Genomic DNA, 26642 nt, shown 5'->3' on the forward strand with positions numbered 1-26642 from the left:
CGCTGTAAGTTCCTCTTGTGCATCAACTTCTAAACTATGGCATGCGAACAAAACCATTGGGATTCTTAATAGATTAATTAACCCCATTGTATTGATTGACCTATGGGCTAACCACGTCTCCTTATGTCTCTGTGGTGAATGACATTGCTGTGAAGGAGGACATGTATTTGTGATCGATTCATTTGCAGAAGGGCAGACAAAGCAGATGTCTATTATCACAAGTGGCCTACAAAGGTAGGCTACGTGTAGTCCTTAGGAAACACTATTTTCGTAAACTATATACTATCCTACATTTCTGATGCATGTTGATTTTGCCGAATGCAAATAAGAGGCTTGGCCAAATTAGAAACGAAGGCTTTGATCCATTTCTCAGCTGTGCTTTTGGGGCCTATCTGTCAACTCACTGCCTGGTGTTTTCCCAAGGTTTGCCCTATCGGTTATAGATATAACCTACAGCTTAAAGATATAACCTATCAGTTATAGATATAAGCACTAAACCAATACAAACCGCGCATGCTTGAAGATGCTTGTGCCATCGGGCACATGCTGCCTTATCAATCGTGTGCGGAGCGGCACCCATATCACAGAACAGGGATGCCTGGCTACAACACACTGCTGTAAAACCACGTTGCAGAGGTAAACCACGCTGCTGGCAAAACGCAAAAGCACCCCTATATAAAAATAAAGCAGCGGGAGGACATCGGCCGTGCAGGTCTATGTGTTGTGAGCAGCGCATGGTCTGCAGAGGTCGGCAGACGTGGTGGGAGAGGAGGGAGACGCGGACCTACCTCAGGGAGACCTTCACAGAGCAGTCGCTCTGAGCCATCCTGGAGTCGGAGAGGAGAACTTCAGCTATATCTGATTTATATCAATGTGTCCAAATGATGAGGACCCGCTGCTGCACCTCAGACGCCACTGTGGGGTAGAGAGGACCGCGAGCCGGGCCATGAAGACCTGCCGACACACACCGCCTTATAAAACTCGTCCGTTTCCTTGTCACCTCCCGCCTTCATTTCTCGCCCGTCGTTGTCTCCTGGCTGGGTTTCGTTATCCCAGTCTTGTGTTCGCCCGCTGCATCCTGTTTAAAGTCATAGAGGCGAACCGTACCGCCTGCTGTCACCACACCGCTTCTCCCAGTTTAACAGACACAGCTACCAGTACCACCACCGACACAACGGCGCCTCCTCCTCAGCCGTGGACTGGGCGAGGTGGGTGGATACAACTCAGTCCGACTGACAGGCGCCTCCTCCTACGGAGGGAACGTCCCCGCCCCCACGGAGCACAACCCACCAATCAGATGGCTGAACAAGCCGCTTCATTCACAACACCGCAGGTGGGATCTAGGACAGATCCGTTCAACGGCTCCTATAAACAGCGCGTGCTCCCAGGGAGAGGTAGAAACAAAAGCCAGGACTAACACGTTGAGGTCAAAGGTCAGGCAGAATGAGTTATAACGTGGCACTAGCGGTAGAACAAAGTGAACATGTTTGTTGCATCATTTCACAATAAAAATGTCGCCGTTGTGATTGCAGAGCTAAGCGACACAAAGCACTCGTCAAGAAATAATTGAATCACAATATCAGACAAGGATGAAAGGACACAGTTGTTGGTCGTTTCCATTTCTGTCTTTTTTTATTTTTCAAATAGATGATCAGAAATATGTCTATGAAAATGAATTGCGGTATCCTAAGTAAAATTGCCAAATGGGCATTTATAGCATACTGCAAGATCATAGATATTGGCCTAGTGAAATAACCAAGCGGCTGAATACAGTCATCATCCATAGTTCACATATCTGTGCAGGTTCACGTTACGTCCAAACACTGGACCTAGTGGTCAAAACGAACCGACCATTTCCTGTGGGCTCACTGTGTGTTATAGTAGTACAACAACCACAGGTTTTACATAAGAGTGCAATTAGAAGTGAATGCTATTTGTACCCTGGTACAATTGTCAGTACATGCACACAGAAATGTGTTCTATTAATTATATTTTAAGTGCTGTGATCAGACTCTGCAAATACATTTGTAAACACCCATGATTGCCTAAATAATAATAAAATATTAATAATAATAATAATATGCGCATTGTGCCTGTGCATCGCAAAGCGTGTTTTTAGCCCAACTGTGTGGCCAAGGCTAAAAGTACCAGGGGTACCAATATACACTCCGTTTACATAATCACAGCTTTATGTTTCAAAGAAGCAGTGCCATGCTCCGACACACCCCTGGAGGGTAATCACATTATGAGAGGGTCCAGAAATGGGCTTTATTTTATGTGTGTGTGTGTGTGGTTGATTGTGTGTGTGTGCATATGTGTTTCTGTTTCCTCAAGGTGGTTGTGGTGTAAGTACAATGCAAAACTGCACTCTCTAACTGCTAACAGTGGTGGATTCCGGACCACATTAACTAGCTTGTGGGCTGTGGAAGAACCCAATCCAACTTGTACTGATCGGAACAAAAATTAGGTATTTGTGTGTGTGTGTGTGTGTGTGTGTGTGTGTGTGTGTGTGTGTGTGTGCGTGTGTGTGTGCATCTGTGTGAGAACATGACTGTGTATATTAACCACATCAACATACAGTCCATAGACCAACAAGTACATGGATAATAGTATTTTTATTGTAGTCAATGTTAAGTTAATTATATTTGTATAGCACGTAATCACAGTTACATCCTGAAAGGGCTTCACAAACCCACATTACACAGTTAAATATAACGTAACACAAAATATGCAGAAAGAATTACAACAAAAATGCATTCTTATTAACATTTAGGGTTGTCATATATCTTCTCTTCGGTTGTTGCCTGATTCCATTGTTATTTGTTATTTGACGGTTCAACTGTCATCTGTTATTAAAGACTTTGTATATATTTTAATACATATTTATGAAAAATGGTATGTAACAGTGGTTCAGTACTTAAAACACTTTATGCATTGCTGTGATTTTTTGCTGAACGCAAACTTATTATATAGTATTTTAGGTTACATAAGTTGTAGCTATGTTGTAAAGTTAAGTCATGTAAAGTTGAACAATTAAATGGGCGTGGTCAGAAGTCAATAAAATACTGAAATATAAAACTGGGAGCTCAATAAAAAATAAAAGAGTTAGATATGAGTATCCGAAGCATTCAAAAATGCTCAAAATTATAATTGAGATAAAAATGCCCAAACGTTGTATTTGACCCCATTTATCGAGCAACGAGTCAAAACAAAAGGAGGTAAAAGTGTGAGTGATAAGATGGAGCTCAGTCATAGATATATTCCTCTTCCCAGTCCCTGTGTCTCCATAATCCCCTCCACACATTCCCAGTGCTCGGCTTTGAAGCTCTCTAAGCTGATCATTCTTCACCGTAATAAAACCGTTTTCATCGGCCCGGATTACGCAAGAGCACATTCACATGTGCCCGGTAGGGAGGGAGAGAGAGAGGGTGTGTGCCCGGTAGGGAGGGAGAGAGAGAGAGGGTGTGTGCCCGGTAGGGAGGGAGAGAGAGAGGGTGTGCCCGGCAGGGAGGGAGAGAGAGAGGGTGTGTGCCCGGCAGGGAGGGAGAGAGAGAGGGTGTGTGCCCTGCAGAGAGGGAGAGTCCTTTTAGTTCCAGGGGGAAATCTTCTTTCTCTGACATTGTTTCCTGTAGTTTGGGTGTCTCTAACAATAGTGTGTGTGTGTGTGTGTGTGTGTGTGTGTGTGTGTGTGTGTGTGTGTGTGCGCGCGTGCGTGCGTGTGTGTGTGTGTGGCTGTGTCTGTGTGTTGTCGTAAGCGAGCACACGCAGCGTAAATCCATACCGTCCTCCAGCGTGAGTGTGTTCAGACAGCAGCATTCACAAGTGATGGCCTGGCCTCTGTGTAGTAGAGGAAGAAGACCTAGATGTAGACGTTTGTCCCCAGGCACAGGCTGACCCACACTCTACCCCATCTACATGGCCCCCTGCTGGGAGGGGGCCCGGCTGCAAACCAGTGGCTGACACAGGCATGGTGCCTCTGGGGTGAAGGGTTTGGCCAGTGACACTCATTGATTGAATTAATGCCACATCACAGAACTTTGTGCCCACGTGTGTGTGTGTGTGTGTGTGTGTGTGTGTGTGTGTGTGTGTGTGTGTGTGTGTGAGGTTTGTGTAGTGTCTGTGTCAGGGGGAGGGTGAATAAGAGGTCAAATATCAGTGCTGGGCCCATCCTCCACTATTCTCATAAAGACACACTCACACCCCCACACACAAACGCAAAAGGACACAGACACACACACACACACACACACAGCCACGCATACACACACACACACACACACACAGATACACTCATCAAAAGACTAATGGAAGCCATCTGTGCCAGCTGACCGGTAACTGCATTGGTGACACCTCATTGGTTAGAGAAAGGGGGTTGGGGTAGGGATGGGGGGGGGGGGGGGGTACTGTCTCACTATAGTAAAGGTTAGAGTCCCATCAACACCATCACTAACATGGTGAGACAGCCCCCCCACTCCCAATATGTCAGAGGTGACATGGCTGTTTACACGTGTTTAGTTCACATGCTTAGTTGATAACACAATGGCATCGAGGGTCTACGTTGAACGAGAGACCGCTGAATGCTCCATCTCCAGCCATGTTTAGTCAGTCTCCCTCTGGGTTTTCTTTCGGCCCCTTGTAAAAAAAAACCTGACGTTATTTTTGTGACTCCAGAAACACACAGCAGCTCTGTACTCTGAACGTTACATCCGCTGCCGTCCTCTACATCCTTATCCTTACCCTAACCCTAACCCTGCTCCCCCCCCCCCCCCACACACACACACACACATCAACGTGTCAAAGTGAGTCCTTTAATGGGGGGCTTTGAAGAGGCCCCCGTTCGCCCAGTGGTTTTCCTCAGAGAGAGTGGCAGTGTGCATGTTAACAGTTAACATGCACATAAGCACGCACACACACACACACACACACGCACACATACACAAAAACAACACAAACACTCCCAGGTGTAGCACTAGCCATGAATGTTTATTAAAATCTTTTTTTCGGCGATAGTAAATCTGACAGACGCTTTAGCTTCCCACAGAACGGAAGCTAAGTGTAGCTTTAGAAAAAAAAGAAAAAGAAAATGAAAGCATTTCAAAACATATTATTTTCCAAGCTGCAGCAAAACTGTCAAACAGTTTAAAGCAGACTTACCGAGTTAAAGATGTGGTGTGAACGGAGGTATTTAGGAGGGCAGATGATGTAAAGTCACAGCCTTTTGGTTTGCACTTGAACTACTAGAACACAAGGGAATTGCCAAATCACACTAGAGGAAAACACACACACACACACACACACACACACACACACACACACACACACACACACACACAGACACAGACACAGACACAGACACTCCATTCTGGCATGGGCATGGGTAAATTGGATTGCCACTGCTGTATAACTTGATTATAAACGACCTACCTCTAGTGTGGGGTTGGCATCACTTAATTTAGCTAAATGTATTGACACAAAGTATCACACACACACACACACACACACACACACACACACACACACACACACACACACGCACACACACACACACACACACACACACACACACACACACACACACGCACACACACACACACACAAACAGAAATGCACACTCATACACTGATACACAGTGGGTCCTTCATAACCACAATCACCAACTGTAGGGCCAATGTTTAGCATTCATGTTTAGCTATGAATAAATGAATACAAATATATATACCCTTTATCATCCAATAACTTCCATCATATTTCAAGATGCCATCATTATAAGGATCCTATTAGTCATCCTTAGTTTACGCCTTGGGGAATAACAACCTTATCAGTAGCTACCAAGGTCTTAGCCATGCAGCTGAGCATGTTAAAGAGCTGTTTCAAAGTCTGTTCATTCATTAAGCAAGTTCTTCATTTAACTTTGACTCTTACAACAACACCAGTGGCGTAAATATCGACGGTCCAGACGCCGTTAGGGGCCCATGGAGGAAGCCTTTTGGGGCCCCCAAAATGCCGTCTTTATATTTCTTCCCCATATCAATATTGTCTTTATAAAAATCAGATCGCATCACCCCCCCCCATCAACAATCCCGTCCGATCGCAACTCCGCTATGGCATCAACGGTGCAAAAATATTTGCACCGGGGCCGTCAACCAAGATGTTACGCCACTGAACAACACACTCCCTGTAAACCGTAACTTGCCTTAATCTGAACTACATCGGGGAAGGGGGATTCCTGTCAGGAATGTTCTAATATTTTGTGAAGATGAACAGAATTCTGACACAGTTTGTCCATGGAGTCAGCTCATGCAATTGATCACCAGTTTCTTTATAATTGAAGGTTATCTCATGCTTGTTCTGAATCCCACAGATTACGTTTGATGCTTAAGCATTGTCCCAATATCCTCCTGTTTTACAAGCACAGTCTTGATTTTCTCTGTGTCACAGAAAGACATCATGAGCCCCATACCTACACAATATGGGATCAATAACACATAAAAAAGTTAATAATATAAAAACAATTGCGGTGCTAATAGTGGGGAAATATTATTTTAATCATCTATCTGCAAGCATTAAATATGAAATACTTCATTATTCTTGGTGCACAAACTATAAAAAGGGAAATTCAATGAGTTAATTTGAATATGTCCCAGAAATCGACAGCATTTTTAGTCTGTAACAACTCTGTAAAGATACGAGTGCCTCATAATTATGATTACCTCTTTCTGTCAGTGTGAATATGCATTTCATTCTGCTGTGATCTGCACTTTACTTCAAGTGACTCCTGGCAGCTGTATCAAATTATTTTTTATTGGTTAGAGTTGCCAAAGATACGCATGGAAAATGTGGAATAAAGCACATGTGACCAAGAGAAGAAATATGGGTAGCTGAAGCAAGTATGAACACAACGCATTGTTTGCTTTTCATATTAACGTTCATGCGTCTCTTTTGTAGGATCTGACTTGAGGAACAATCCATTAACCCTGTTGTTTTGAATATGTGAAGCTTTCACTCAGAGCAACTAACAGCGAAGGAAATATTAGCATTAAACATATACGGTTTAGAAAAACATGACAATATATATATATATTAAAAAAAGACTCCATTGTGTAGGCCTCCTCATATTTTTTCATATTTGTGTCAAGTTGTTAAAATATTTAATAAATGAATTGAACAATTGATTGACCGAATCAGTCATGCATCGCTTCAATCCGTTTTTAAGCCCAGATCATTTAGTTCTCAGTTATAGCACAGCCTACTGGTTATCTGGAGTAGATGCAGTCTGTTAGTACCTTTTTTTCAGCCTACTTCTTCAGTACATAATCCTATTAAAAGATTGGGTGATTGATAAAAGATGAGTGCTAATAAAAAAAAAAGGCCTATGATCTTAAAAACAAATAAAGATAGGTTTGCATTATGCCTAATTGTGTGGCTCCAAATTAAATAATCACACATTAGACCACCATCTGGGAAAGCTTGGACGGGGCCACTTAGTGGAGCGTATCTTCTGACCATCAATCATTCATGACCTCCTTAACCCGTCCACTGCTGCCCGACAGACTGATGCTTACTGCCTTTAACCAGGCGTGCTCCAGTGGACTAATCCATTGGCTTCAGTACGGGGATCTGTCCGCGGAGCCTCCGTCTCTCTCAGCAGGAGGAGCGACACAACTCGGGAATAGTGGGCCGACCTCAGCGACGAAAAAGACCCTTACTTTGGAGGAAGGACTGCTCTAACAATTAGAGGGGGTGAAATATTTATAATTCAGTTGTTTTAAATATATATATATATATATATATATATATATATATATATATATATATTTGAAATGTCTAACAGTCTATTCTTGAAAGGTTCAGGCACCCATCTTCTATCAGTGAGACAGTAACAGCTAGTAACTCTACAGTAACTCTATCAGTGAGGAGGAGACAGAAACAGCCTCTCTCAGTGAGGGGGAGACAGTAACAGCCTCTCTCAGTGAGGGGGAGACAGTAACAGCCTCTCTCAGTGAGGGGGAGACAGTAACAGCCTCTATCAGTGAGGGGGAGACAGTAACACCTTCTCTCAGTGAGGGGGAGACAGTAACACCTTCTCTCAGTGAGGAGGAGACAGTAACAGCCTCTCTCAGTGAGGAGGAGACAGTAACAGCCACCTTCTCTCAGTGAGGAGGAGACAGTAACAGCCACCTTCTCTCAGTGAGGGGGAGACAGTACCGGCCATGCTCCCCGCCCAGGAAGCCGCCAAGATCTACCACACCAACTATGTGCGCAACGCGCGCGCCGTGGGCGTGCTGTGGATCGTGTTCACCATCACGTTCTCCGTCATCCTCATGGTGATCTTCATCCAGCCCTACTGGATCGGCGACAGCGTCAACACCCCGCAGGCCGGCTACTTCGGCCTCTTCCACTACTGCATTGGCAACGCGCTCACCAACGAGCTCATCTGCAAGGGAAGCGCCCTGGACTTCGGGTCCATCCCGTCCGGGGCCTTCAAGACGGCCATGTTCTTCGTGGGGATCTCCATGCTGCTGGTGGTCGGCAGCATCGCCTGCTTCAGCCTCTTCTTCTTCTTCAACGCCGGCAGCGTGTACAAGATCTGCGCCTGGATGCAGCTGGCCTCTTGTGAGTCTCTGTGGTGAAGGTTGCTCTGTGGTTGGATTTACCTTGGGGTTAAAAACGTGGAATGTGACTGTTTGTGTGTGTTACTCTGTGTGTGTGTGTGTGTGTGTGTGTGTGTGTGTGTGTGTGTGTGTGTGTGTGTGTGTGTGTGTGTTGCACCCTAACCCTGTGTCAAAACATGGTGGTTATGGTAATAATAATCGAAAAATGTGAATGATTACATTATAAATGTGTATATATTAGCCTAAATGAGATAGATCAGATTCTGGTTTGAAGTAACACACTTAAGCTCAAACCTGTGTGTGTGTGTGTGTGTTGTGTGTGTGTGGTTGCTGGTCATATTTCATACTGAAGAAATTGACATCTGCAGATTACAGTTCCTGTGTACTTTTGTGACACATGAGTAAAGAATATGACTTTTCAAGAAGTGCACTTATTGAGTTGGACCTCAGCAAAACTGTAATTATGCGTCTTACTTCTAATGAACACCGCAGGGGGTTTGAGGAATGGAATTGGAGTACCAAGAGAGAGTGAGACGGCACGCACCACTTCAAGAAAGTGAAAGTGTGTCCTCTCTAGGAGAGATAGTGTTTCACCATGGGGTCACCTGATCTGCCACATGGCTCTGGCTGATGGGAGAGACAGGGCGGGGTGGGCAGGGGAGGGGGAGGCGTCTCCCTGCTCAGTGAAATATACATGAGCAGCTCTCTCCAGAGCCAAGGAGTACCGTTTCTAGGCAACTGATCAGTGGGTTTATTTCCTTCCCGAGTCAAACACCATTTAACGCAGCAGCTATACAAACTAGGGTACAATAATGTATTTTAGTAATTAAACATTAAACATTTACTAACAATTGACAGTTAATTAACAGTTAATCATTTATCATGTACTAATGTTTGTTTACAAATGGGTTTTCGAGTTACCTAAGATTGACAGCTAGCGTCTCCACCCCTCCCTCCCACGCCCTCCAGGCACCTGCATGGTGATTGGCTGCATGATCTACCCAGACGGCTGGGACTCGGAGCAGGTGAAGCGCATGTGCGGGCAGCGCACGGACAAGTACACGCTGGGCAACTGCACCGTGCGCTGGGCCTACATCCTGGCCATCATCAGCATCATGGACTCCCTCATCCTCTCCTTCCTGGCCTTCAGCCTGGGCAACCGGCAGGACAAGCTGCTGCCCGAGGACTTCAAGGTGGAGGGCAAAGGTGAGAGGAGAGTGGGTGTGAAGGGAAGGACCGGGGGACCGTAGGGGGAAGGGATGGGAGGCGAGACGGGCCGGAGAGGAATAAGAACTAAGGAGATGGTGAGATAGGCGAGATAGTCAGACAAGGTTTGGAGGGCAGAGGGCGAGAGTGGGCGGGGGTTGATGATAGGAGGACTAGGGAGACACATGGAGGGGTCATAAAGGATGGACTAGGTAGGGGTGAGTAGAGGGCTGTGGAGGGGTTACCTGAAGAATATTTCTACTTGACTTCTGGTCTTAAGCTGCAGTTTAGAGTATTTCAGAATTTAAAAAAAAGTTTTCTTGCTGTATTATTTAAATGGAGTATACATATATAGCTTCTACCTTTCATTCTGTGTACCTCCTGGATAAATACACATTCATTTAGAATATAATTCAAAGGCTATTTGGGGGCAGGAGAGGTGTTGAAAGGAGTGCATCTCATTCAAGTGATTCTCATTATTGTCTTCCCTCTTCCCAGTAGAAGAGGCGTAAGCTGCCCTCTGAAAACGGAAACTCGTCGGTGAAAGTGGGATTAGTCAAGGTGACGAAGATTTTGATGTGTATTATTGCTTGACTTGTTTTTTCATAAACTTCCACAAAAGTTGTAGCTTGGAATAAAACTTCAGAAAAGAATGCAACAAGAATTATTTTGAAAATGGTTTATTCTTGTTACCAAAGGGGAGGGGGAGTTGGCAGCTGATGAGTTAACAAAATGTCATGAGCATATTTGGGGGTGGGGGGGGGGGGGCTTAAACCATTATTACAGCAATATTTTATTGTAACAATCAATGGATCCCTTCAAAAACCAACTCTCGCGCCCAGCTGTTCCAACGCAAGGCTATGAAAATAAGCGTAATAAAATTAGCTCACAACTTCCCTCCTCTGCAATTGAACAGGCGACCATTTTAAAAAGGTATCTCAGTGGGTGAAAAAAAATGGTGTAGATGTCTTCCCGCAAAACCACGTCATCTTAAAAGTCCATGAGGCCAGTCCTCAACTGAGGGTCTCCACTGCGCGGACCTGTCCCAAGCCAGCGTTGTGGAGACAGAGCCGGCCCGTGCTTTGGTGCGCTGCACGCAGAACAGGTTGACATTGGCTCCAGATATGGAATGATCTATCGTAGCTGAAAATGGAACCTGGTAGACTCCAAACTCCACGGTTGGAGGTCGGGATTACCCTGTTTAGACAGTTTGACGATGCGGCTGGTGGATGCAGTATGCAGGATGTGGTGTCAAATACACAGCCGTCAAACTCGACTCTATTGGGAAATCATCTGCAGCCTCATGCAGGAATTGGAGATTGAGATTCACAACAGATTGTGCCAAGTGTTTCTCTTTTTTTTCAGCATGTTTTGGTTTCCCCACACAGCAAGGAGTTCTGATTCATCTCTTCTGTTGTCTTAGAAATAACTTAGATGCGTGTTGAAAAAAGATTGGTTGTTGAACATCTCCAAACACACACACACACACACACACACAGGCCATCTCAAGGGAACAGGGCAAAGGTGTTAGCGACCCACCTAGCCACGTTAGCTCTGTAGTGCCAGCAGGCAAAAACGCTTTAGACACTAGAGCAAACTCGCATAATAACGGAAACAAAAAAAAACTAAAAGAAAAACATGGCTTACTATAATACAAAAAAATATAAACAAATGTGTTCATATACCAAACAAAGTACAGCTCAAATATACCATGATTGTGTATTCATATTTTACCTGGTGGCAATGTTGGAGGATGTCAGCACAGACAGACTTTGAATGAAGCATTGCAAAATAGTTTCATTCAACACAAAGATAAGGAAAAAAAATAGGCAACGGGAAGATGAGAACATGTCTAATCCTCACAGGCAGCCAAAGGAAAATAACCTTTTCTAGCTCAAACCTCCTAAATGTCCTATATTACCAGTGTACTCCATGGCCAGGGTACAGAGCGCGTGTGTGTGTGTGTGCGTGACAGTGACCATCAGTCATGTCAGGTCAGTTCCGGTAATGTAAAACCTTTAACCTAAAGACAGCGAGAAACAGAGCGAGAGAGCAGAACCTCCAGCCGCCTTGTGCTGCGGGGTGCATGCAGCCGACCTCCAAGGGCGCGCCCCCCCCCCCCCCCCCTGCCCTAGGAGGACAGCCAGGGGTGGGACAGGCACTGGGCCGCGCTGGTCCTCTTCTCCGGTACCAGGTCCAGCATGGGCAGCAGGAAGGTGCTGAAGGAGACGGCCTCCTCCTTGGCCCACTCGTACTTCTCCACCAGCACCTCGAACAGACCCCAGGGCTTCAGCTTGGTGATGTGACGCAGCTCTCCTGGGCGGACGGGAGCACAGCCTGGGTGACTCGGGGAAGGGTTGCACTACAACGTGACCTCGGGGTCCTAAGCTGCAGTTTACAGAGTATTTCATCGTTTCAATTTAATTTTTTTTGCTGAATTATTTAAATGGAGTATACGTATATAGCTTCTACCTTTCATTCTGTGCACCTTCTGGATGAATACACATTCATTTAGAATTTAACTCAAAGCCTATTTGGGGGCAGGTTTTGAAAGAAGGAGTGCATCTCATTGAAGGACGGGGAGGACGAGAGCGTGCGTTCATGTTAAAGGTCCCAGGACACACCACCAGGTGTGGTGCGGATTAGCCGTTACGAGCCGCTTCGGAAATCTGCTCTTTATGACATCACAGGTGGGCGTGTCCACCTAGATGTGTGAGGGATAGATGAGCAACGTTTGCTACGGTCCACTGGGTCGGCTGGTCTATCCAGCACACATCCAGTGATGTCACAAGGGGCAGATTTCCAAAACGGCTTGTAACGGCTAATCCACACCACACCTGGTGGCGTGTCATGGGACCTATGGACCTATGCCACCAGGGGGTCACGGTGCAGCAGTGGTACCAGGGCTCCCCCGTCGGATCAGATGTTAAAGACACAGGGGCTCAGAATTCTGATGTTTTTTCTCCTGATCAAACGTGACACTTTCTCATAGTGACAGAATGAATGTTCAGCAAACGTTTTCATTTTCTGGGCAATTCAGGGCCTTGACTAAAGACTTGTTATTTGAAAAGAATCTAATGGAACAATGCTACGTGAATGCTGGCTGTCGAAATGCGGACGGTCGTCACAATGGAGTGAGCGTAACATTCAGACATACAAATCATTTGAGTATCAAATCGTTTACAAAAGTTTGAGTGTCAAAAAAAAACCAAAACGGCTGTTTTTGAACTCAAACCTAGGCTAGTAGTATGATGAAGTATTAGAGTGATAGTAGTAGAAGTAGTATAAACATGATGAATGGTAGAAGTAGTAGAAGGATACGTACCAGTAGTAGCATGATAAGTACCAGAAGTATAATACTAATTAGTAGTATTATGATAGACTTATTATAAGTAGGCCTATGATTCTGATAAGTAGTAGAATGACTTGTATGATAGATAGTAGTATTGATATGAAAATCGCAGTTCGTATGATACAGTATCAGACAATATATGGATATATTGGTTCTGTTCTATTGTGTTTCTAGGTGAAATATTGACGATGACGGACTCCACGATTTGGCTCACAGAAAGACTGTGACAGAACACGGTTTGGCAGTCCGTCCCTTTACGTCCATGTGAATGCCTCCAGCATCACGCCAATGCCACAGTCAGACAGACAAACGGACACAGATGAGGCTAGTATTTCCAACTCCTCAGGAGCCGTGCCAGTTTTCATAAAGGCCCAGGGCTTGGAGCAGGGGACAGAAGAAGACGTGTGATTATTTACCTTTCTTGTTGAAGAATTCCTTGGAATATTTCCCCGCCAGGATCAGCTTCCTGGGAACTTTCCCTAGCAGCTCGATAATGAGGGCTATGTGGTCTGAAAAGGAGAAAGAGACGGCCGCTAAGAGTGTGTTCAGGTGGAGCCTGGGATGAACCCCGTTTTACAATAGAAGAGATCACATCAAATTCACAGCTTTTTAGAAAACTGATACACACAGTTCTGCAGAGACGACTTTGGTATAAACTACGAACAAGTTACATTTAAAATCCACAGTTGTAGACTTGTAGCCTTGTTTTTATTTCTTTATCGTGAAAACTGCTTGGGATCACGTCACAACGCACCAACCTTCATCTCTGGTGTACTCCTCTCCTGAGTGAGGCTCAAACAGGTAGTCTCCTGTAGCCAGCTCAAAGACCTGGGAGGCACAACATCAAGTACACTGTTCAGCTGAGCTTACACTTGACCAGGTACATGTCTGCATCGGTTTACCTCAAGTGTCTATCATGTTAACATTGCTATTGCTCAGATTGCGTATGGATAATTTAATTCATTTATAATTGATTCATTTGATCCCCCACCACCGACAGCTGTCAATCCTATTAACAGCTACAACTCAAGCCAACAGGAGGTTGCGAACTGGACCATGTAGACGTTCAGAGAGGCTGGACCCACCATGCAGGCGGTGCTCCAGATGTCGGCCGGTGTGGAGTAGCCGGCGCCCATCAGCACCTCCAGCGAGCGGTACTGCCGGGTCTGGATGTCGTCTGTGAAGTGTTTGGTCTGAGGGGAGGGGGGCGGGGGGCGGGACAGAACGATACGGGGAAGTCATCTCATTGAGATTAGTTCAACCAATATTGCGTTTGCGATTTAGTATGCGAGTTTTGGAATGTTCTGTATGACCAACACAACATTGGAAGCAGTCAACATATAAACTGCTCTTTCTTTTAGGCCAGGCCGATGTGTTGAGATGAATTGATGCATGAATTGACATTATAACATCTTAATTTAACGATTGAATTGAAAAAAAAATAAAATAAACACAATCTTTTTTTTTTTTTTATCGCAGCCTTTGCGATTTGCATATCCCGTTCTATTACATCACGATGTCGGTTTGAATTCGATGAATCGTTCAGCCCTGGTAGGCATCAGGACAGAAGAAGAGTGAGGCAGCAACGTAGGGTCAGCTCAGGTTAGGCCCATACAAGCCATGTAGAATTAATTGCAGTGTGTTGCAAGTGTGGTGAAGTATTTAAGCAGCAAGGCCATTTGTATCAACAGTCACCATGTGTGTGGGACCTGTGAGCGAACAGGGCTTGAACTCTTTAAATGGTAAATGGTCCTCATTTATATAGATCATTTATATATAAAGAGCTTTCATCCAAAGCGCTTTACAGTGTTGATTGACATTCACCCATTCATGCACACATTCACACACCGACGGCGGAGTCGACCACGCAGGGCGACAGCCAACTCGTCATGAGCAATTATTAATTGCTCAGGGACACCACGACACTCAGCTAGGAGGAGCCGGGTATCAAACCAGCAACCTTGCGGTTACCAGCCTAACCGCTCTACCTCCTGAGCTAATGCCCCCCCCTGGCTCAAGATAGGAAAGCCAAATGATTAAACCTCTTAATTTTCTAACGAGCAAGACTTAAAACTTATGTTGCGAGCAAAATTGACTTTGTCTTTGAATAGGCCCTGATGAATAATGATCGCGTCCATCCGACCAAGCGCATGACAAGGAGCAAGCGACTGTGGTGCGTCCTAGCGCGGCGTGTTAGCCCAGAGCGGGTAGTACTCACCACCCAGCAGGCGTTTCCCAGGTCGGCTATCTTCACCTGCAGCTTGTCTGCGTTCAGCGGCTCCAGCGGGTTCACCAGAAGACTGCAGGAGGAGCCTGCAGAGGGAGACACCAGGGAGGGGAGAGGGAGGTGATGGAGAGTTTAATAGGGCTGCCCCCGACTAAAGATTTTGTTAGGCGACTAGTAGTCGTTAGTACGAGCCATTAGTCGATTAGTCGTCGCACGTTTATGATAAAAAAATAAAATAAAAAAGGCATCAGAAAATGGTTTGAGTTCCAGGGCTGAGAAAGAATGTTATAAGTAACACTGTGCTACATTAAAGAAATACATTTACAAGCGCACGCACGAAGCGAGCCGCCTGTTAACGGCAAAGCGGTATTGGTTCTGAATGTGTCAGAACAACCAGCAAGGAGACTGAACATTTTGTACATTTATTTCCAAAATGGAGCCTTCTGTGTGCTCCTCTTCATCAGCAGCCATCAGCGTGGATATCTCCTGCTGCTTCTCCCTTTCCTTCTTTGGTGCGGGGCCGGGCTCACTTTCCTCTGTACTGCTGTCACCATCCTCTCTCTGAGCAGCTTCAGCTGGAGATAAACTCTCAGCCAGATCCGACACCCTCAATATTATAATTAGTTAGATTTGATTGGTATGATTTGATGGAGTTAAATAATTTTTTTTGCGCGACCAACCGACTAATGAAAACTCGGTCGACTGAGACTCTTCTCATCGACTAACGTTTAGTCGACTGTTAGGGGGCAGCCCTAGAATTGAACGTGAATACCCATCTCAAAACAACGAGGAAAACGACTTGTCATGACCTACCGTTCTGAGAGTCCACATCACTGCCTCCTCGGGTGCCTTGCGTGTCCATCTCCTCCTCCTTCCTCTCCCCCTCGCCCGTCAACTCCCCGCTCTCCGGCTCAGAGGGGTGGGGGGACGGCTGCTCGGGCTTCTCCCCCTCCTCCAGCTTCCCGTTACAGGTGTGTGGGTCGTGTTTGTTGTCCTCCTGCTCCTCTGTCTCCTTCCCTTCCTCCTCCTCCTCCGCTTCCTCCTCCTGCTCCTGCTGTTTCTCCCGTCCCTTCACCTCCTGCACCTCGATGCGTGACGGACTCGAGGCGCGGCCGTTCTCGTTCACCTCCATCCTCAGCTCCTCCTCCGTGCTGTTCTCCCTCGGCTCCTTGCCCTCGGGCGTCGGCTGGGCCTCAGACACGCCGTCTGGAGGACGTGGAACGGGGTAAGGGACCTGACTTAACCCGAGTCCTGCATGCAATGAACTCTTAATATGATCGCCAAGCGGTGCATTCTCATACAGCCAGGACTCGACAATTTAAAACCAACCGAAGCACAATGTGGACTTAGGGCGCACTCACACACCGTACTCAAGTATGATTGCACCCCCCCCAACTGTGCCGCTGGCCTGTGTAACTGGGCCTGAGTACGGTTGCCTCTTGTACATGAAGGCTGCGTATCCGTGCATGTGCGCGTGTCGGCTCATTAGCGTCTGTACCGTGGCCTGAGCACACCTCTCCGAAGTGAACTGAGGCCACGGAGTTGAACTGTACTGGAGTACGGACGGCGCGCTCACACTAGACAAACGATCTAGACTTTAGGGGGCAAACATACTCGGACAACGGTACAGACGGCCTAGTGTGAGTGCGCCCTTGAAGGCCCTTACTTACAACATTACAACAGTCATTTAGCAGATGCTTTTAGCCAGAGCGACTGTCACTGAATTTTAAATGCATGTCACTAAGGTATACAGTATGTGGGCATCTTGCTAAAGACCCACATCCCTCTGGCTAGGACCCCCCAGACCGGAACCACTAGATTGTCCTGTCAGTACAACGTGGTCACAGATCACAGATAGAACGCAAACGTTTTTTTCCCCAAGCAGGCAGGCTCCTGGGGCAATCCACTACACCCAAACCAACCCCACGCACACTACAAAAACAGATTATTGAAATACATATTGCTGTAATTTGCACAGCATTTTCACACATCTTAACAAAAACGGATTATTTAAAATAGGGGTGGGAAAAATAATAAGATTCTTCGATGCATCATGATTCTCTCTAGAATGATTCCGTCTCGATGCAGACGGACAAGTTAATAATCGGAATTTAAAAAATGATGTATATTTTGTTCGCCTGCTGCAGAGCGCTACAGAAAACTCTCCTTTCCGCCTGCCAGTTCTCTGCGCAGAAAACCTGCAGGCGCAGACGCGCAGGAAGAGAGTTTCGGCAGGGGTTGCGGTCAACGTAGAGTTTATAGAATCCTAATGATACTATGTTACACAGGCTCTGTATTCTGCAGACCACTCTCGAACTTGATTTAAGTTTGTATATAAGCATGTGTTTGGTGTGCATGCGCAGTGACGCGGGTAGTAGGGGTGCGGCAGGTGCTGCAGCACGCCCTGGTGGCGAAGCTTTAAAACTGCAATGACAATAAAATGATAGCTTATAAATATCTCTGGTTGTCGTTTCTGTTCCAGGACATTTTGTATGTCATGTTTGGGGTGTGGAATGAAGAGAGGGATCATTTTAGTAATTATCCATTAAGCATGGAAATGTACATAAAAAATATTTGCATTGAGATGCATCGATAATCGCTTTAGAATCGAATCATTGACCTTTGAATCGGAATCGAATAGTGAGGTGCCAAGAGATTGCCACCCCTAATTTAAATACATATTTCTGTAATTTTCACAACATTTTAGCACTAGAATCAACCGTGGCTGGTACCACTACCATTTCTGCTACTTAGTTTTACATATTTATTTTTACTATATTATTTACTTGTCTTGTCTTGTATTGTTGCTGCTATGTTACTTGTAAAATAAGATGTAATAAAAGTACTTTTTAATGCATTGTTATATCCTGTCTGGATCTGGTATCTTTACGATTGTGTAATGTATTGTGCTGTAGGGATGTCACGAGAACCGATACTTCGGTACCAAGTCGATACCAAAATTCAAAAAACGTGACGGTACTCGTTTTTCTTAGTACCGTAGGTACCGAGGACGCAATTCCTCTGGACGTCACGTGGGCAGCATATAGACCTACACGGGAACATGGAAGACGGCAGCTGCAGCGAGTGCGACGGCTCCGCCTCGACTCGTCGATAAAAAGAACAAGAGTCGCGTCTGGAAGTACTTTGCGTTTGGAACGCTGCGCCGCGCGACTGTTTCAGACGGGACCCGTTTCAATGTTGCGCTTCTAAACACGCATGGTACGACTGCGTTCGGCATCACTTACATGATGTTGTTTTGATTGAAGATCGGCAGGTTGTAGTAGGTGCGGCGGTGAATGTGTGCGTGCGTGTGCGCGTGTGCGTGTGTGTTGCGAGCGTATGCAATTTCAAAGTAAACAAACCAACTCAAAGCCGATGCATGCATCCAAAATTATTCGTTCAAAACCAAATAAACAAATCAAAAACAGCGTTGCTTATTCGCTTCAAATACTTTTTCTTTTCAAAACTTGGTTAATTAATACGGCGCGGTACCGAGCAGTTGAAAACAATGTTGGCGTCTCCTGTGGCTGCCTTGCGCACCTGCGTTATATTACTTAATATTAGGTTGGAAGTTATGTTTTAAACCCCGCCATGCACGCAAGTGTAAACGCCAGCCGCATAGCTGCATGACTGCCTGCTTTCAGCGCGTATTATTATTTTTTTAATTATTATTACTTGAACGCTACATGCCACTGTTCTTTTTTTGTAATGTTAATAGTGGTTTATTTTTATTCATTACTTGAAGGCTACATGCCAGGGCCACTGTTTTTTGGAATGTTTAAATGTTTTTAATAAATAAAGTACATGGGATTTATTGTTTTGTTTTTGACCGTGGTATCGAATTGGGTATCGAGAATTGTGGAATTTCACTGGTATTGGTATCGACTACTAAATTTCTGTTATCGTGACATCCCTAGGTTTAAGTACATGGGATTTATTGTTTTATTTTTGTTTTTTGCCGTGGTATCGAAATGGTATCGAGAATCGTGGATTTTCACTGGTATTGGTACCGACTTCTAAATATTTGGTATCGTGACCTGTGTGTGCTGTCTCCTCTATTTTGTATTTTATCTTTTTATTTGCCGTCTCTTCTGTTTGTACTTTTTATATTTATTTTATTAGGGACTACGGATGCAAATTAGCAGCTCTGCTACAATCCGGCATGTTTACAGAGATGTTTAAACATCAATGTTCATTAATGTGCACTGTCCCTGTTCAAAAACAAGGCATTTATTATTATTATTATTACTTCTGATTCTGATCAGCGTGTTTTAAGGCACGTTAACCTAGTAGGTCGAGGCAGTGAGTAGAGCGATGGGATTTGCCACCGTGCCTCTAGCCCCCTGTTATTCCAGACTCAGCGTCCCAGTTGGCCGTATGACTGGTGACCAGAGGCAACGGGGGGACCAATCACCTGCAGGGGCGTGGTTAGCGATGTCCTGCAGGGTGGCCGACGTGGACACGGTGGCTGAGGAGGAGGTGTCCTCCGTGGTCTCTTCGTCGTCCTCCTCCTCCTCGTCCTCCTCAGCCCCCGCTCCTCCCTCCATGTCCAGGATCCTCTTCTCCAGCAGCTCCGCCTGCTTCTTCTGCTTCTTCTTCAGCTTCTTCTTCTTGTTCTTGGACATCTTCACCACCTGGGGACCGGGCGGGAGGTTCTGTTTCTAGCTTTTGTAATAATGCCAACACCAATAACAGCGACGTTGGATCTTAAAAGGTCCCATGACATGCCACCAGGTGAGCTGTGTGTTACAAGCCGTTTTGAAAATCCGCCCCTTATGACATCACAGGAGGGCGTGTCCACCAAGATGTGTGACGGATCACACCACACATGGTGGCATGTCATGGGATGGGACCATTAAGAACATGATCAATTGTCAATAATGTGTACATTTACATTCTGTGCTCACATTTCTATAACAATTTTTTATTTTTATTTTGTATATTTATATATAATGTTATGATAGAATCGTACACATTCTTATAATTCTCCTTATAATTCCGCCCTGTTGTCTTATTACTGCGGTGACTCAGAAAGTACATCTTATGTTATCTTGGTGAACCAGATGAGCAGCTTAAGGATACATCCATGAAAACACATTTAGAAAAGACCAACCAACCTGTTTGGGGGCCGGAGCTGTGCTGACTGCAAGACAAGAGGACAAGAGTTCACGTTATACTGCACACTAAATAATTAACCTTCACGTTCAATTCTTTAATCAGAAACGGCATTGAGTTAACATAAGGATGTTAAGCATTACTGGTGGTAAAGTGGAGAACATTGTGCAAGTCATTGAATGACTCTCTCTCTTTTCCCCAAGAGCAAATAAAAAAAAACATCTTTCCTTGTGTCACTGCATGATCATCCCTGGTTCTGGTGTACAGTGTACATAACCTGATCCATCAATAAAATAAAGCAGACCTCGCTTTATTTTACATTACCTGTGCATTATAGTCACAGGTCTTCATCCTCATCCTCATCCTCACAGTTTTCACACCGTTTCCTCTAGACCAAGCTCTCTTAATCAGGTCAGCAATAGCCGTGTCGATGCCTAGCTTCTGCTTTTGAATGATAATGAATGAATGGAACGTTGCATTTTTAATGTTTACACCAAAGATTCTAGACTAGAGAGCGCGCACCAATCAATGAAACCTTATGCGGAATCATAGAAAGTCTGCTTTCTTTGCTGCGCAAAGCATGTTTCACAAATCAGCACATTAAAATAAATGTACTCACACAGACACAAGCAATTTTTTTTTGTAATATGGAATTATTTCAGGGGAGATGCGGTGAAAACATTTAGGATAAGGACTGATATAGCATATGTCGGCCTAGGCCTAATCAATTGTGTTTTCATATTTTTAGTATTCATATTATTGTAGTCTATTCTTTTCGTAGGCTACTCTGATGATGGCCTTGATGGGGAGATATATTTTTGCGGCCACAAAATATACAGTTTCATACAACTAACAACATTCCTGCGTGTCAGTTGACAGTTACAAGCCTACCAACGTTGTTAGAGCAGTGCACACGCATCATTTTAAGAGGAGCTTCGGGAAACGCACAGAACATTTTCACAAACGTTCGAAGGATAAATCGTGAGAATGTTCGTACGAGCGTGGATCCATCGTTATCGGGAAACTGGGCCCTGGACTTGTGCAGCTATATAGAGAAACCCCAAAACTCGGCAGGGCAGCTATGTGTCAAACAAACCACCATGCTAGCTCAAGCTCCGCATTTGAGAGACATAGACGGACTGAGACACGGCAACAAAAACCGAGAGAGACGCACGGACCGAGAGAGTGAGAGAGTCTCTGACCTGCAGAACCGGAGGGGGGGGGAGCGCCACTCTTTTGCCATTGGGTGGCCTCCGCGGCCATTTTCTTGATGTAGGGCTCGTTGACGGTCAGCAGGATGTTCTCTGGTTTGATGTCTGTGTGGATGATTTTACACTTGGTGTGTAGGTAGTCCAACCCCTGCAGGACCTACAAAATAAAGACGCTTGATAGACCTAGCCAATAAACTGTCCTGGGGACAGTAAAGTGTAGTGGCTAGGCTGTTGGGGCTCCTAAACACAGCAGCCACCCTGAGCAACACGCCCTACCTGCTTAATAATCTATCTGAATTAACTTGAGGTCATGTCTAAAAGTGGCAGACAGGGATGCCACTTCTCCCTCCTTGTCTTGCGAACACAATTTCCACGACAACATCTCCGTTAAAATACCCAACATCACACTCTAATCCAAGTGTCAAGCACTCAATTTCTAAGCCGAATGGAATGCTTGCATTTAAGAATGCAAGAATTCCCCAAGGTGCTCTGAAGCCAGCTGACCTCAGAGCCCAGCCAGGCCTGAGAGTTGGGTGGGAAATAGGGATGTGAATAACTCCAATTCTTCATGGTCGAATAATCAGTGGGTGGTATGAACAAATAATCGATTATTCATGTGTGCCGACATTCACAAAGGTAGCCATGGACCATCGGCAAGAAATCACTTCATATCTTAAACGCAAAAAAACGAACTTTAACAGTGATCAGTGTTTGTGTTGTATGCATATATATTAATATTTATGCTTGTGTATATTGTTTTTCTGTGCATGATTAATAATAATAAAAAAAACGAATAGTGCTACAGAAACAACATTAGTTCCGTCCAAATGTTCAAAATCGGCTTTGACCCTCGGGAACGAATAATCGAATAATGGAATATTCTGACCCATCCCTAGTGGGAAACAGGTGGTACCTGTCGTATGATGGACTTGACGCAGGGCAGAGGCAGGCCCTGGTAGTTGGACTTGATGATCCACTTGAGGAGGTGGTGTCCCAGCACCTCGAACACCATGCACACATCTGGCAACACGGGAGTCAAGGACAACTGCAGTCTTTCAAACAAACAAAAGAGTTTTAGGTTGCCCTCAAGATGCTGATGTGGGCAAGATGAATTCCGAATGGATCCCACATTTCTTGCTGTTGTACAATGTTTTACCTTCACTTAACATTTACAGCATACTACATAACAGCTTGAACAGTTTTCTGATTATCTGCCGTGTGTCAATGCAGTCTATATTTCTATTTACAAATACTGCAAGAATATCGTTCTACATTTATCCTTTCCTACATGGCAGTGTGTTTTTAATCCCTTTATGTTGCTGGTGGTTATAAACAGGGGTGCACATAACTGGTACGCAAGTACGCATGCGCGCCCATAATCAGGGATGCGTAACGTCACTTGTGTCACTACAACGCTTTTGCGTAACTAATGGGAGATCGAAAAAACATTGAGCAGCTACTTTGGCGTTCGCCACCTGCAAAGAAAAGGCAAACTGAGCCGGAGCAGAAGAAAATAGTTTTTTTCGAAAAGTGGCACCAAGATATGCCTTGGCTGGAAATGAATGATAAGCGCACTGAAATGTGCGTTCATGTGCGCTGTGCACACACTGGAGAACTGCACAAAATCAGCTGATTGCAACGTTCCTTACTGTGAGATATTCAAACTCTCCGTGGTCAAGCTGCTGCAGTTTTAGTAAAAAAAAATTAAAAAGGTGGCACAAAAAACACTGCTGTGGTTAAGTTGTGTATTGATAATGGAATCTCCTTTGTGAAACTGGGTACGTTTCATAAGATCAGATGTTACATGTGGGGCTATGTGTGGGGTGTGTACCAAACACCATCTCCTGGTACTCACCTGAGTAACCCACTAAAAAAGTTATGTGCAGCCCTGGTTATAAAGCCTAATGCACTGTGATTGAGGCAGTGGTAGCTGTACTATAATTATCCTGATGTAGGTTCAATCCTTTCTCTGTTGCACTTACTAATTAGACAACAAATGAGAACACCATTAATCTCCCCCCCACCCCACCCCAGTCGAGAAAAGCACCAACGCAAGAATAGGGACTACTTAGTCTCAACGTGCAGCTAAGATGACACAACCATACTATGGAACGCGTCTTCTACAAAGACATCATCAGGCTTTCTGAGGTACCGATGTTCAAACAAGAGAAACACAGAGGTTTAGCTTGGCTACACGGTTTACCAACATGGTCAAACAAGTGAGTAGGGCCTGAGTGTGTAATGAGATGCAGCTGCAACAGATATCGGGTCCAAAATAGCAATGGTCGAGAGGCAATTGACCAGCTGTCTGTGTTGGTCATACCAATGAACACTTTCGTCACAGCAATTAATCCAAGGTTTAAGCTAGAGGCAACATAGTGTTATTCATGATTGTTGGACAGACTAAATTGGCAGTTTGCCCTAGAATAGGTATAATCAGTCTGTCCAAAAACCATCACCGACAGGAGAAAATAATAGAAGGAAAATTAACGGTCATCTTTCAATCACAGCTACGTCTTTCCCTCCTGTGTCAAGACAGAAGCCTCCCCAACACTCATGTCTTAATTTCCACGACGAGAGTTCTCATAAAGGGCGTGGAAAGTGTTGACAGTCAGATGGCTGGTAAGGAAAGAGATCGCTAAGAAGCAGAACGTGTGATTAGGTTCTGTTTTATTTTTGCAGAGGATACGAGTGCCGTTCATGCCGGATATTTTGAAGTCATCCAGCAGCTGGACCACTTTCTCCCTGCTGGGGTCACTCGGATCTGTGTCTCTGACCTGCAACACACAAACAAACACACACACAACTAATTAAAAGGAGCATTGAATCCAAAAATGATTTAGAAATACGTCTTATGTGATCTTCAACATTTGAACCTATACCTTTTTGTAACTGTTACTAAAAATGTGCCACAATTAGAGAAAACAGGTTTAAATAAACATAAATTGCCAGTTGTGACGTCGACGTCACGCAAATGGACACCGATGGCACGAGAATATGAGAAGGCGAACACATCCATAGGTGTGTATGGATGTGTTGAGGTCCATCTGGGCAGCTCTGATAATACTGAACACGTCCGAGACACTTTTACTATAACACCCCAGCGCTCTAGCCCAACACATATGATTTTGTCTCGTGGCGTTGGAATCGGAGGTGTCACAAGGGTTTCTCTTAAACTTTATAAAGCACCAGAATATAAACATTTAACGTAAGAAAACATGTGTCCAAGAGGTAGTGAATTGATTTACAGATTTCAACAGCTTGATCTCATCCAAGGCCGTCTCTGTGTAGTGTTCCGCACTCTTCACCACCTTCATCGCTACGAAGCGCTTCCCCCTGAGAAACACACACACACACACACACCATGAAAACACGACAACAACTAGAACTCCCTTAGACTTGTATGACTTGTCGTGAGTCAACTCACTGGATGTCCCAGGCCAACCACACCGTGGAGAAGTGTCCCCAGCCCAGCTTACGGATCACATGGTATCTGCCGTTAAACAGATCTCCGATCTTCACGTGATGATAGCCACCTGACACACACACAAAAAACAGAATGTCAACACAGGTGTTGGGGTTGCGCTTGGGGTTTATGTACGCCTGCGAGCACCGGGGGTTGATGTGCGTGTGAGTGGATGAAGGCCGTTCACCCCGGCAGTAGTCGTTGGGGTCCTCCTGCTCCTCTTCGTCGGAGCCCAGGATCTCCTCATCCTGCTCTGGGAGGGGGGAGTCGGCCTGCCCTGACTGAGATCCCCCTCCACGACCATGAGGCTCTGGCCTAGTGGGAGGAGAGGGAGAGACAGGGAGGGAGACGGACACACACAGAGAGAGTCAAGGGTAATTTGGTGCAGTGATGGTTAAAAAAAAGTCGTAATTGGATAACTGCCAATTGGTAGGTAGTGCGGGGCAATAATTTAATGTTGAGTCTTAAAGTTGAGTCTTCTGACAGTATTATATTGTCATGAAATAAAGATGACTTATCTTGGTAGTATAGTTAGATAGTTGTAGTCTAAATTAATTATGATAATATATGCCTTTTAAATGGTTTTAAAACTTTAAATGTCCAGATACTTAAATGTAATTACCCCACTCTAAACTTACCGTTTAGAGTGGTATTTTGAATTCATGCTTATCATGATATCCAGCTTGATCGTGTGTCAATTTCCCCATGTTTTTTTTATGAATGTTTTGTGTCGCCCAGCCGTGAAGGTAGATGAAAGAAGAGCTTTCACTTCAGATGCTATTCCCTCGTCATATCACAAATTTAGTTTCTTCTATAGAATCAACATTTCGATTTAGTGCCAAACTTGACCTTTGACAGGGAGGCTTGGTCCAGGCCTCATGGATTTCAGTTAAAGTATTCAACAAGAACGGAAGAACAAAAATAGATCACAAATCCTTACACCACGCTAAGCAGCACGACGTGCAAAACCCCCAAGCAAAGCATCCTCCGTGTGACTCCGCACGTCCCAACATCATACACTAAACACCTGGTTCACTCCAGCGGGAAAACACTTGGATAAACAGCATACATTAACCAAATGTCTCAATCCAACGGGGAGTCAACACTTAGATAAACACATCCTCAGCATGGAGGAATGAATTATTAAAAAGACAATTTTCCACTTGCTCCTACACAACAACTCCCTGGAAAATACACGGGAGACGTGTAGTTGAAGTGTAGTGTAGTTGAAGGAAAAACTCACAAGCAAGCAAGGTAGAAAATAACTCTAAATCAGTCATACACACTGTACTGTGGAGCCTGGGCTCGCACAGTGGTGCTGTCCGTGGTGCTGGAAACACAAAACAATACTCTGAATATTCTGAAAGATTCAGATTCAGGTTCAAGCATTTCAGAGATAGCCTATGCAATAGCTTCAATGAAAAAGACATTGCAAAGGAACTAGTTGCATAAT

At 44.9% G+C, this 26642-nt stretch overlaps 2 protein-coding genes across 2 annotated transcripts; one reads left to right on the plus strand and one right to left on the minus strand.

Moving 5' to 3' along the window:
* Nucleotides 1-8210: 8210 nt before the first annotated feature.
* On the plus strand, nucleotides 8211-10330 carry LOC311370788 (LHFPL tetraspan subfamily member 5 protein-like; the record flags this gene model as incomplete). Its single annotated transcript, XM_084489096.1, has 3 exons — nucleotides 8211-8613; nucleotides 9582-9818; nucleotides 10317-10330. 3 exons carry the CDS (start codon nucleotides 8211-8213, stop codon nucleotides 10328-10330), a joined length of 654 nt encoding a protein of 217 aa, XP_084345222.1.
* A 308-nt stretch (nucleotides 10331-10638) lies between these two features.
* LOC311370789 (SRSF protein kinase 1-like) lies at nucleotides 10639-25853 on the minus strand (the record flags this gene model as incomplete). Its single annotated transcript, XM_084489097.1, has 15 exons — nucleotides 10639-12134; nucleotides 13587-13679; nucleotides 13929-13998; nucleotides 14256-14363; nucleotides 15389-15483; nucleotides 16211-16603; nucleotides 19812-20031; nucleotides 20515-20540; nucleotides 21715-21880; nucleotides 22637-22743; nucleotides 24413-24500; nucleotides 24972-25059; nucleotides 25151-25259; nucleotides 25377-25504; nucleotides 25828-25853. The coding sequence occupies 15 exons, from the start codon at nucleotides 25851-25853 to the stop codon at nucleotides 11950-11952; spliced, it is 1902 nt and encodes a 633-aa protein (XP_084345223.1). The 3' UTR covers nucleotides 10639-11949.
* Nucleotides 25854-26642: the final 789 nt, after the last annotated feature.

Source organism: Micromesistius poutassou (genome assembly GCF_964030765.1).
Source record: "Micromesistius poutassou genome assembly, contig: SCAFFOLD_3664, whole genome shotgun sequence".
Classification (NCBI taxonomy): domain Eukaryota; kingdom Metazoa; phylum Chordata; class Actinopteri; order Gadiformes; family Gadidae; genus Micromesistius; species Micromesistius poutassou.